The sequence below is a fragment of the Gopherus flavomarginatus genome, chromosome 5 (genome assembly GCF_025201925.1).
Source record: "Gopherus flavomarginatus isolate rGopFla2 chromosome 5, rGopFla2.mat.asm, whole genome shotgun sequence".
In the NCBI taxonomy this organism is placed as follows: Eukaryota; Metazoa; Chordata; order Testudines; family Testudinidae; genus Gopherus; species Gopherus flavomarginatus.
Genome location: NC_066621.1, coordinates 140,965,492 through 140,979,426, shown reverse-complemented (window position 1 = coordinate 140,979,426; position 13,935 = coordinate 140,965,492). Strand labels below are relative to the sequence as shown.

General features: G+C 39.9%; 1 protein-coding gene across 2 annotated transcripts in view; it reads right to left on the bottom strand.

The window, feature by feature from the left end:
* ASPG (asparaginase) overlaps positions 1-13,935 on the bottom strand; it is a 78,867-nt gene that overhangs the window by 39,901 nt on the left and 25,031 nt on the right. For both annotated transcript variants that reach the window (XM_050954155.1, XM_050954156.1), the window contains 2 exons: positions 12,936-13,062; positions 1,752-1,864 (listed from right to left, as the gene is read on the bottom strand). In XM_050954155.1, the coding sequence (XP_050810112.1) occupies positions 1,752-1,864; positions 12,936-13,062 (240 nt within the window). The remainder of the gene's footprint in view (positions 1-1,751; positions 1,865-12,935; positions 13,063-13,935) is intronic.

The following is a 13,935-nucleotide window of genomic DNA, read 5'->3' as shown; positions in this document are numbered from 1 at the left end:
AGAACATAAGAAAGATCATACTGAGTCAGACCAATGGTCCATCTAGCCCAGCATCCTGTCTTCCAACAAAAACAATGAGAAGTACTTGTGGCACTTTAGAGACTAACAAATTTATTTGAGCATAAGCTTTTGTGGGTTAAAACCCACTTCATCAGATGCATGGAGTAGAAAAAAGAGTAGGAAGATATATATACATAGTACCAATTCTAACAAGACAATTCAATTAAAGTGGGCTATTATCACCAGGAGAAAAAATCACTTTTGTAGTGGTAATCAGGGGGGCCCATTTCAAATAGCTGACAAGAAGGTATGAGTAACAGTAGGGGGAAATTAATATGGGGAAATTAGTTTTTAGTTAGTTTATGCCAAAATAAATGTGTTAGTCTCTAAGGTGCCACAAGTACTCCTTGTTGTTTTTGCTGATACAGATTAAACACAGCTACCATTCTGAAACCTGTCTTCCAACAGTGGCCAATCGCAGGTGCTTCAGAGGAAATAAACAGAACAGGTAATCATCCAGTGATCCATGCCCTGTTGCCCATTCCCAGCTTCTGGCAAACAGAGGCTAAGGACAGCACCCCTGTCCATCCTGGCTAATAGACACTGATGGACCTATGCTCCATGAACTTCTCTAGATCTTTTTTTGAACCCTGTTATAGTCTTGGCCTTCACATCCTCTGGAAAAAAGAGTAAATAACACTCTCTTATTTACTTTCTCAACACCACTCATGACTTTACAGACCTCGTCCATATCCCCTCTTAGTCATGTTTTCCAAGCTGAAAAGTCCCAGTCTTATTAATCTCTCCTCATATGGAAACTGTTCCATACCCCTAATCATTTTGTTGCCCTTTTCTGTACCTTTTCCAAATCATCTTTTTTTGAGATGGGGTGAATACTGCACACGGTATTCAAGATGTGGGCATATCATGGATTTATTTAGAAGCAATATGACATTTTCTGTCTTATTATCTATATCTTTCCTAATGATTCCCAACATTGTTTGCTTTTTTGACTGCTCCTGCACATTGAGTGGATGTTTACAGAGAATTATCCACAACAACATCAAGATCTTTTTCTTGAGTGGTAACAGATAATTTACACCTCCTCATTTTTTTTATGTACAGTTGGGATTACATTTTCCAATGTGCATTACTTTGCATTTATCAACACTGAATGTCATCTGCCATTTTCTTGCCCATTCACCCAGTTTTGTGAGAGCCCTTTGTAACTCTTCACGGTCTGCTTTTGACTTAACTATCTTGAGTAGTTTTGTATCATTTGAAAGTTTTGCCACCTCACTGTTTACCTCTTTTTCCAGATCATTTATGATTATGTTGAACAGTACTGGTTCAAGTACAGATCCTGGGGGATACCCAGTATTTACCTCTCTCCATTCTGAAAACTGACCATTTATTCCTACCCTTTAACCAGTTATTGATCCACAAGAGGACCTTCCCTTTTATTCCATGACAGCTTACTTTGTTTAAGAGCCTTTGGGGAGGGACCTTGTCAAAGGCTTTCTGAAAATCTAAGTACACTATATCCACTGGATCACCCTTTTCCACATGCTTGTTGACCCCCTCAAAGAATTCTAGTAGATTCGTGAGGCATGATTTCCCTTTACAAAAAGATCTGATCAATTTTCCATCTATAACAACAGGTATTGCATCATTGCAGCTCTGTTAGGCCAAGCAGCCATGTGTTTGGATACTCTTTCTACTATTTCAACAATTAAAAACAGAATACTTACAGTGGCAGCATTAATTCCTGGGAAGATTCGCAGCAGCCCAACATTCCTGTTCATGTTAGTGTGGACCTTAAACTTCTTTGTGGTGTTAGCTCTCCACACTGTTTCCCAATTAACTGTTAAAGAGAAATAGAACACCCTAAAGAAAGAGAAGTCTCACTGCTCATTTAATTAAGCTTCACAACATTATATCAAGTGTATTTGTAGTACTTCATACTTCCTTATTTTTAAAATCTGTACTATAATTCGTTAATATGACCTTCATACAAAAAAAATTAAAAAGGAGAAGAGAAGGAATAATTAAGAGTGGCAACCACAATAGCTGATCTTTATTATGATCCTATATTTCAATAGTGTCCAAAGGAACCATTAGGTCAGGCCTCATTGTGCTCTATTTTAAATCTTAAAAATTACAAATAATTTAGATCTCCAGAAAAAAAATCAATATTATTCAGCAGAAAAGTTTCCACATTATTATTCCCCCATGTATGTATTTATATAATACGGCAGCTCAGTTATAAAATACTAATTTAAGACAATAAATATTAAATGCAAGTGTATCTGTTTGGTCCTTACTAGAGAATAGCATGATCTGCTGTTAAAAAAAGTTGACACTACATTCTAACATAATCTTCTGAAAATGTAAAGTAATTCAGTGATTGTGCAAAGTCCTGGACTGATAATCCACTTACACCTATACCATCATTACTCTCCCCTGTTATAAACTACCCTCTTTCTACCTTCACCTGTTTAGAATACTCGGAAAGTTTGGGGGCAACAGAATGGTATGAAGAAGGTCTAACGTAAATTAAACATTTACTTTTTACACATTTTAATTGGGACTTCATTATTTTGTAATTGGAACTATATCAACAAGTACTCCAAGTCAGACAAAATACATCTTCTCAACTATGAAAGATGTGACACAAATTCCAAAAGTCATATTAAAGACAGATGTTGTTACTACTGCCACTAATCATCTCCAGACCTTATAATGTAGTTACTAATGATTAAATAAAATAGCATGGATTTAATTAACTGTAAAAGCAGCACAGAATCCTGTGGCACCTTATAGACTAACAGACGTTTTGGAGCATGAGCTGTCATGGGTGAATACCCACTTCCTCAGATGCATGTAGTGAAAATTTCCAGGGGCAGGTATATATATGCAAGCAAGCTAGAGATAATGAGGTTAGTTCAATCAGGGAGGATGAGGCCCTGTTCTAGCAGATGAGGTGTGAAAACCAAGGGAGGAGAAACTGGTTTTGTAGTTCATAGATTCATAGACTCTAGGACTGGAAGGGACCTCGAGAGGTCATCGAGTCCAGTCCCCTGCCCTCATGGCAGGACCAAATACTGTCTAGACCATCCCTGATAGACATTTATCTAACCTACTCTTAAATATCTCCAGAGATGGAGATTCCACAACCTCCCTAGGCAATTTATTCCAGTGTTTAACTACCCTGACAGTTAGGAACTCTTTCCTAATGTCCAACCTAAATCTCCCTTGCTGCAGTTTAAGCCCATTGCTTCTTGTTTTATCATTAGAGGCTAAGGTGAACAAGTTTTCTCCCTCCTCCTGATGACACCCTTTTAGATACCTGAAAACCGCTATCATGTCCCCTCAGTCTTCTCTTTTCCAAACCAGATAAACCCAATTCTTTCAGCCTTCCTTCATAGGTCATGTTCGCAAGACTTTTAATCATTCTTGTTGCTCTTCTCTGGACCCTCTCCAATTTTTCCACATCTTGGCAAAACCAGTTTCTCCTCCCTTGGTTTTCACACCTCAACTGCTAGAACAGGGCCTTATCCTCCCTGATTAAACTAACCTTGTTATCTCTAGCTTGCTTGCATATATATACCTGCCCCTGGAAATTTTCACTACATGCATCTGACAAAATGCGTATTCACCCACGAAAGCTCATGCTCCAAAACGTCTGTTAGTCTATAACGTACCACAGGATTCTTTGCTGCTTTTACAGATCCAGATTAACGTGGCTACCCCTCTGATACTTACTTAACTTAAATTATATATTTAAAGCCAGATGCCAGCTGTTTAATAGTCTGTTTGTGTTCCATTGTTAAAAGCCACATCATGCATTATGGATTCCAAAAAGTTTACTATTCCAATGCAAGACAGAAATGTCAGTAACTGACAACTTGTAGGAGGGGCTTTGGCATTACTCCTGAGGGCATTCTGCATCAAAAAATTAAAAATTCTGCACCAAAAAAAAATCTGTACACAACATTTTAAAATTCTGCACATTTAATTTGTCAAAAAAATGTGGAGGCTCCAGCATGGCCTTGGGAAGTACAGGCCACTGGCTGCACAGAGGTGGGAGATCACTCTGCAGCTCTTCCCCACTCGCCCAGGACATGGCTCAGCAGTGAGGCTGCACCCAACCCTGACAGAGTGCAAGGACCAAGCCTGCCCTAGAAACACCCTAGGGCCCTACTCCCCCCTGCCAGGTGCACCAGATGCAGTCAGGCAGGCTCAGCAGGATCCAAGTGTGGGGCTTACTGTGGGGGGGATCCAGGTATGAGTTGAGAGGATTCTGTGTGGGGCAATCTGGGTGCAGGCATGAGCTGGATGCACAGGGGCTTGTTGGGCGGTTCTGGGTGCAATGGTAATGGGACTCTGCAGGGGGGTCCAGGTGAAGGGGTTGGGGTTCAGCAGGGCAGGGTCTATGTGCGTGTGGGGATAGAGTTTGGCCGGGGTGTCGGGGTGTGGGAGGGTTCAGTTGGGGGGTCCAGATGCTGGGGGAGTGGGGCGGGGATCCAGGTTCAGCTGGTTGAGGCTCTGTAGAGTGGGGATCCAGGTGCTGGTGGCTCTTTGGGGTGGTGCAGAGAGAGTGGTTCTTGGGGGGATAAGGATTGGGGGGGTGAGGCTCAGCAGGAGGGTCTGTGTATAGGGAGGGTCTGGGTGCATGGGGGTTGGGCAGATGGAGGAGCAGCTCCTCATATCATGATCCCTCTCCCCTGCAGCTGAGGAGCAATAAGTAGGGAGTTTGCAGAGCTTCTTGCAGCCTAGGGAGAAATTTGCCCTGGATGCCGTGCAGGGGAAGAGGAAGTCCCGTCCTCCCTAGCCCAGCTGGGACTAAAAGCTGAACCCAGCGCAGGGTAGGAGCCACCAGCCAGGTCTTCCCCAGTCCCGCCCCCTGCCCTACAGTGATTTACCTCTCTGCTGGCTGCCCTAGGCACCCAAAACATACTGCTGGGGAAGGTCACACGACTTCTCTTATGGCTTCCCTGTCAGAAAGGCATTTTCTGCGGGAAAGCAAAGAAATCTGCAGGGGACATGAATTCTGTGCATGCGCAGTGGCACAGAATTCCACCAGAAGTACACTGCATATGACAACCCATGGCTTTAAGTACCATATCAAGCACATATCATGCTGTAAAGCTTAGCTCACAATGGAAAACAAGCTGTTTCTTTTCACTTCTGGAGAAGCCCCTGGGCTGCAAGGACAGATAAAAAATTAGGATACATATTATAGACCTGCCCTGTGTCTCCTAAGGAATTAAGTCACTCTTGAAAACATTCAGCTATATCCTGATTTCTTGCAATCTAAGGTCACAGCTGCTTTCAAGAATATCCAATATATATTTAAAAGCCTTCCTCCAAACCCCAGTAAGACAATTTTCCTCTCATGGATGCCAGGACAAGCCAATTTCTAACAATCAAGACAAGCTCTCTCTCTCTCTATATATATATAATCTATCAGCATAAAGTTATTATGAACTTCCCAACACTGTCCCATCCCTGGCAAGCAAGACAGCAGATATGTCACAAGGGTCTCAGGACAGTGCTTATAGAAAAAACAAACAGGAGATTATATGGATAAATGTTTTACTCATAAATTGTGAAACACATTTAAAGTGATATTCCTGATGGTGAAAGAATCATCCACTCATGAGCAAATGGATCCCCACTGTGCTGAGGATGAGAGAGAGCAGCGGGTATGTGCAGTTTCAACCTGAACACGTATAGTTACAAAATTTCTGGGAAGTTGACCAGCTAAATTCAGGAGATCACACAGCTGGATTTACTACTGGACCAAATGCTTTTCCTGTTTGACCAATGCTTCCTCAGTGCCTAAAGTGGACTATGCAATTCTGCATGACCATTTTTATTTTTGCAGGAAAATACACCATAGCCTGCAACATACCGTCAAGAGAGGCAGAATGAGTCCAAGTGATGATAACGTATAAAGTGATGTTCTAATCATGTAACGTGCAAATGCTTTATATAATCTGAAAAAACGCTGTGTTTGATAAAACTTCAACTGCAAAGCAGGATCCTAAATCAGCTGCAAAAAGCACTCCACCACAACAGTCCTACAGACTACGATACCTAACCTTTGAAGATGGATCAACTCTACTGCAGCAAATCACTATTTGATGAGAATAGCAAACATCACTTATTCTCCTCACTTTTATATCATTTTACACTGGTTTAAGATTCTGTCTCCCACCATGTTTCAACTGCTCCCCTTCCTGCATCCAGCATGGCTTCCTCTTCACACACAGAATAGCTGAAGTCCTCTTAGGTTTAAATAAAACAGAGGAAAAAGTGGCCTACAATGTTTACAATAAGAAGCTGCAACAAAAGAAAGCATCTGGAAGCTGTTATAACTCATATCCCAAACAAAAGCTTCTTTCTGGGATTGTGTCAAGGGAAACTCTCATATGTGCCCGTAATGAACTGTACCGAAACATCATTAACTAGACTTGTATATCTCTACCACTCAGTCTCCAATAGTTTGATTCCAACCTCTTGATTCTATTTAGCAAGGAAGAATTTACTGGGGCAAAATTACTGGTAGAGGGTTGAAGATGTGACAGTTCTCTCACCCAGGCCAGGAGGCTGTCCAGGTAAGTGAGTGTTAAAGAAATTTTTGAGCCCTGTTAATCATAACCATAGGTGGGGGGAGAGAGAGCAGCAGCAGTATTTACTATGATGCCAAGAATCCCCAGTTCTCTTTTTCCCCTGCAACAAGGGATGTTTTTTAAAGCAGTCTCATCTACACTCAAAGCCAGTGCCACCTAAAGGACACGAAAGCTTTTTTTCTTCTATCCTCAGTCAAAGATTAGACTTTGCTGAAACATTCTTCAGAATGTATGTTACCTACCTCAGAAACTATCAGTGTACTTAACGTTTTCTTAAAAAATCTGAAGAGTGAATTAGACTTAACCTGGTTAACTTTGCCAAAATAAGATTAAACCATCTCTCATTAGAGATCCATGCCAAGATAAGAAGACTAAAGCTGAGATAACCAGGACAGGTCTAATGTTTACCTTATATTTTCTGAACCTATGTTTGAAAATGCACTCTACTGAATAATGCTCTGTGTTCGAAATGCTACAGCATTATGGAGGAAAGTAACTTATCCCAGAAGAGAGATCTATTTTAAACAAAATTAATATAGCCAGAAAACTTTCCTCTAGTTAGCATCATTCCCCACACCAAGAGTATTGCCGATCTGCTTAATGCAGATCATGACTTCAGGGATAAGAGTAGCAGTTATCTTTATAAATAACATTTTTCCATCCTGCAATTAACACCACTCGTACGTTCTGCTCTAGCTTCCAACTTAATGAATCCAACTGAGCTGGATTAGTTCTCAAACAAACTAAAGTGTAAATCCTTCCATGTCCAGCTAAGGCTTGTTCTGACCCATTTCAAATCATGCAGAGAGCCATACACAAACTCATTCAGTAATTCTTTTGCACTGTTTGTGTTACCATACACAATACCCAAGAAATGGAGAAATTTTCCATGTCATAGCTCAATTTGTGCACAATTTATGTCATTCTGTTGGATGAACACGCTATCCCACAACTTCTGCAGCTACATTAGGTTGTGTGGATTGTTTAATGAAAATAATCTTAAGAACTGCCAATATGAAGTAAGGAAGCTTAGGGATAGGCAGATGAAGTATGAGAATTTCTACCTTTCTGTGTTAAGAATAGTGCCTTATGGAATTCTATATGATGACTAGCTAACTAGAGAAGTTATTCATTGAGCTTTTGGCACATTGCAACAGATAACGAGCAACTTGTTCCAACTTGGATGGGCTATGCTTGTAAAAAAAAGCTTTCAACTGATGTAGCACACATACTCCTCTGCATTATGTAAATTTGAGTACAAAGCTGATTATTTTAGGAACAAAGATAAGCACATTACTCATCTTCCTCAGAAACAGGCAAGCCCCTAAAGAGGATGTATACTATTTTAAAAGTTAGGTAATTATATTTTAGTGTACTAAATGTCCAACACGGCCTGGGGCAGGAAGGCAAACAGGCCAAAGAGTATGAGATACAAAAACAAAAATTTAAAACCTTAAAGGTTTTCAAATTTGGGTGCCTAAAATTAGACACCTACAAATGTGGTGTGATTTTCAAATGTGCCAAGCGTTCACAATTCCCTTTGATTTCAGACCCCTCTGAGATAATCAGGCCACTTTCTGAGGAGTCTAACTTTAAGCAGCCAAGTTTGAAGTTTTGACCTTCATACATTACTGTATGCTAAACCATTTCTGGCAGAGGGATTGGGGGGCAGGTGGTGTGGTGGTGTCCAGAAGTCTGGCTAGCTTCTGTTCCACTGTTAAGCCCCAGCATGAACCAGACTGTGACACCATTGTTACCATACAATCCAGTTGAAGTATGAAGAGGTTGGTTTAGTATATTGTGCAGACTTTTTTAAGATTTTAAATTTGTGTTTTATATCCCACAAGTTGTAATATCTAAGATATCCATGACAGAATGTCAGAATGTGTGTACTGAGGATGTTGTTCACTTGAAACGTTTAGAATACTGAATAGAAAGGAGTAAGAATGTGGAAGGTTCCAGGGTCATAGGTCCTGGAAGGTAAGTGAAAATGTTTTCCCTTTACAGAAGAGAATCTAATAAAGACATGACCATACAGCAGGACAGAGGGAAAGAAATCAAACTAATACAACACATTCTAGAAAGCAGCAAATTTTTGTTAGGCAACATACACAAACACCACAATACAGGTTTGAACTCATTCATTATAGGAGTACAATAGCTCTAAAAGTGACACCTCCCTAAGGAGTGGTGAATGAACTCAAAGTTATGAAATTAAACAAGAAATACAGCTTTTAATGATCACAAAGCTCCAGTCAAACAGCAGCACTTTCTTCTCACCCTCCTCTGCAAAGTGACAGGCAAGTCGTACCATTATATAAGCTACACCAGTGTTCATTAGAATTCAGCCAATGGGTGGAGAGCACAAACCAACGTATTGATGGTTCTTAAAGGTGGAAAGCAAGACAAAAAAATACAGCCGCCTTTTTCTGGCAATAATTTGTCATAATTGATACATGCCTTTTGAAATGAGTCTATCCCAACTAAATATTCATTCCAACAACAAACATGTCTGTATTTGTAAGAAAAAAAAATACCTCAATGTAGAGAGCTGGCATTTACCTTGATAATATAAATAAACAAATGACTTGGGCTTTTTACTATGTACAGCCGGAACTGCCTAATACTGCCAAGGAAAACACAGTAACCTGGCCATTGATAACTAACCATCCTCTGTCTTTTACATTAGTGATGCTATTAAGGTTGATAGTGTGCATCCTCTCAACTTTCCCTGTTATATCTATCTGCAAAGTCCAAGCAATTTTTTTATGTACTTGATTTTTCCTGCATAAATCTTTCAAACAAACAAAACCACAATGATGACAACCTCAGCACTCAAAATCCATATGCTAACAAACCACATGCATGTGTGATGGAGAAAAACTAGGTAGAATAAAGAAGCAGATTTTAGTTTGATACTTTCAGGCAATAAAATACTTTCGGATGATTTAGTTGGGGTTGATCCTGCTTTGAGCAAGGGGTTGGACTAGATGACCACCTGAGGTCCCTTCTAACCCTGATATTCTATTATTCTATGAATAAAGAGTAGCTGAAGTGAGAAATAAGTTATGAAATGCACTGAGACTGTCCTGATACACTGTAGTTAGTAATTAGCCTGGGCTTCTTTTTTGTCTGCCCCATCCAAATCTGTAAGGCATCACTGGAATCAAGGTCTATTCTTGATCACTGACGATACTACAAATATATTTTTTAATGTATTCCAATGCTTTTTGTGCTATGCTGCATCAGGAGCTTAGAGTAAGTATTTCATGGGTGCTTCCTGAGGCGTGTTCACATGAACAGCACTCTGGAATCTTTTCACTGGTGCCTACAAGAATCAAGCTCACCAGATCCAAAATTTTGGGGAAGTTGATACAGCCAGTGGGTCCACAGATGGACAATGGGACTGAAGGAAGGTGCTGCCAAAGCCACAGGAAACTTCTAAATATTGATCAGGGACATTAAAGGAAAAGAGGATTGATGAGGTCTGAAATCAACCACAAGGACTGATCAGTGGGAGCATTGATCAATGGGGAAAAAATTGAGAAGAGCAACTGGAGGTGAAGAGGTTGCTGCAGATGTACAGAATGCAGATTAACCTTCTCTATTCTGCCTCACTCTTTGGTTCTGAGACAGATACAGCACAGCATAGCTCTCTAACAGTCAGCAGTATCTCTCCACCTTGCCCTTCTGCACCAATGAATCAGTCATAGTGGGCTCTGGTCCCATTATACTCCCACCTTCCATTCTCTTGCTGGAAACAGATAATCAGCTCCTCCTAATCTCTCTCTCACACCTCCCAAGCCCAGCCTGTCTTCCAGTTTGTAGACCTGTGGAGCTGGATTCTCAGTGGAAAGTTTCTGTAGACTGTCTATATCTCCTTCTGGAACTGACAGCAGATTGGAAGCAGACTGAAGCAGCCAGGGACGGCTCCAGCTTTTTTGCTGACCCAACCAGTGAAGAGAGAGGAAAAAAAAAAAGCTGCGATTGGCAGCAATTCGGTGGCCAGTCCTTCCCTCTGAGAGGGACTGAGGGTCTTGCCGCCAAAGGCCCAGCCGTGCCGCCCCTTTCCATGGGCCACCCCAAGCACCAGCTTGCTGAGCTGGTGCCTGGAGCCAGCCCTGGAAGCAGCAAAAGAAATGGACTTGTCTGAAAAAAGTGAAGGAAGACAATGTACACAAGCAATTTAAAAGGTTAAAAATAGCTGGGTTGGTTTGGTGTGTTTTTAAAAGCCCCAAATGATTGCTTTTCTCCACAAGAGCTTCTCAGGAGGATTCTAGGAGTGCGTTCAGGGAAAATAACCATGTTTCAAAAAATTTATTTTAGACAGAGTAAAGCTGCACTAGTTATAGGTACTGTCTGTATTCTGTGAACTATGGTTTTCCAAAATGAAACAATCATTCAGTACTGACACTTCCACTTTGGACAAGTGACACTATACTAACAATGCAATCAATTGAAACAAACAGTAATAATGGGGCAATTCATGTCATTAGGTTTTAAGCAAAACTCCCCATTGATTTCAATGGGGGAGTTCTGCTTACAATTTAATGGGACATTATGGCCAAGAAAAAGTAACAGATAGCTTTATTGCTTTTCTACTACAAAAAACAGGTACTCATAAAGCAGATCATTTGAACCCAAGAAAGAATTTACATAAAATTTGATTTCATTATTGATCATTAAGAAAACCGAATATTTATAATGTCATTTATCCCAGTTTATAAAAATTCAAAGGAAAAATTCAAGACAACCCAGCCCAGTATTCAGAAATAATACAAAGGGAAGCGTTCTGGTTAACCTAATATATTAAATAGCTGTATTTTTTCTTTAACTACAGAAGTCATTTATTTGCATGAGTTAATTTTAACTAAATTGTGATAGCAACAATAAGAAAGAGATTCCCTTTATCTCCCAGATGTTCTGAAGGCAGTTATTGTGGGGACTCTCACAAGATGCACCTCAGTTCTGAGAAGTACAAGCCTACTATTCCAATCTTGGAATGTGGCTGAATGGACTGTCAATTTACTTGAAATTTAAAACAAAAAAATTATAGTTGGTTTTTTTTTTTTTTTTTTTAACAGTGCTCATCATCATATTATCTGTATAAACATTAATGGAATTATCCTTACAAGAGCATTCTGAGATAGGGAAGTATTATTAACTTAATTTTTCACTGTGGAAAACTGAGGGACAGAAACGTTAAGTGAATTCTTAAGGTTACACAGGAGGCCTGTGACACCGCCAGGAATAGAACTCGGAGCTTCCAAATCCTAATCTAATGTTTTAGCCACAGTACCAGTCTTTACAACAACACTAACAGGAGAGTTAGGTAGACATCCACTAGGGACTAGAGATGAGGGAAGGAAGTGAAAGATTAGTGCATCCATTCCCTGTACCACTTTTAGCCCCAGATATATTTTTTAAATTAACTGGACACCGGCACAAAAAGATATATTTCATACTTCTGAAAATTATCTTGGCCAAGGTTTGTAGCAACCCCTTGATACCTTGATGTTTTAAATAAGTTTCTTCACCAAAAAGGAACTTCATCCATCACATATGCGTAATCACTTGTGACATTAATTTTGCATACTGGTACTGAAATCCTTATGTATTTTTTTAATAATTAAAAAAAAGAAAAGGAACACACATCCAGATTGCCTATCTAAATAAATGAGGAAGAAAGACTAAATTTTAGACCTACCAACATTAACAGTGTCTCTCTGATTTAAAAGGATCTTAGTTTCTTAAGCACCTAATAAAGCACCTTACCAAATGACTATGAATCAAAGTGCAGACACGAACAATCTGTCAAAAACTGTACAGATGCTGCCCCACCTGCTGTGCCTTATTTCAGGGACCCAGTGTAATCATTAAAGAGATTAAACCACTTTGTTCTTTCATTTTTCCCCTACCTTATTTTATCCCCAGACCAAGCATTTTTGTGGCAGAAGGGCATATTCCCCAAATGCTTCCCTCCCAAGAGTCTGAATATTTGGTAAGAATCAATCCAGCCATGTCTATGTATAATAGAGAACTGTACAAAATCTACCTGCAGTTTAATTCCTGATTCTTGTATCTTATACAACTATCATTTTAACAGCTTCTAGGGCACATGGAGTGGTGTCAAGACACAAATGGCATAACACAATGCTTTTAAGTCACATCCATACTTAAGAAAATGTGTGTTTCAATTGTTTAAGTACTGATCAAATCCTGAAACAGCTCTTGAGGAAAGTAGTGTGCTTTTGCATGTGTCATAAATTACAGGGCTTAAACGATGAAATTGCTTACCTGTAATATCAACCTCAGCATTTGCAAGTGGAGGCAGGTTAGGTGAGGAAAAGGCATTGAAACTCCCAGCATCCACCTTAGTCACCCTATTTCCCCTGTACAGTTTATGATAAAAATACAGGCACACCTACAAGAAAAATAAAGAAGCACGTCTGTGTAGAAGCCAGTAATTAAAGATATAAATAAATACTGTTGTCTGCCCCTTTTAAAATGTTTTCTAAATCTTTAAACTAATGAGAATTACTTAGAGGTTGGCAGATTTACAACCCTGACACTTCATTTTTTTTTAAAGTGGAATGCCTGTCACATTATGGATTGTTCTTTACCTCTTAAAAAGTTAAACGTTAACTAGTTACATAATTCCCTTACAAGAGCAGGCAAAGTCTAGGAAAGACAGCGAAGGCTGTTTCTTTGGGGTTTTTTGGTCAAGTTTAAGTGGAGGTAGGTGAGAAGAAAAGAGAGGACTTTTAAAGAGCTGTTATGAGCATCTGAAAATCAAAGTCCAATTGCTTTTTGGTGGCTTACACAAAATGGTCAGGGTTTTCCAAAGGGACTAGTGATTTTGGATACATTCATTTTTGGGTGCCCAATTTAAAATGCCTGAAAGGCATCAGGTGACTCCATGCTTAGTGAAAAGTCAGTCCCCTTCAAGATAAACTCCACAAAAATTACGGCACTGAAAATTACTAAAAACAATGAGTTGTCTTTGTGGCACCTTACAAACTAACAAATTTATTTGGACATAAGCTGTCTTGGGCTAGAACCCACTTCATCAGACGCATGGAGTGGAAAATACAGGAGCAGGCATAAATACATGAAAAGATGGGAGTTACAAACTGGACATCATCAAATTAGGCCTGAATAAAGACTGGGAGTGGTTGAGTCATTACAAAACCTAAACCAGGGGTCTCAAACTCAAATGACCACGAGGGCCACATGAGGGCTAGTTCATTGGCCCAAGTGTTGCATCACTGCCATGGAGCTGGGCTGCAGGAGGGGT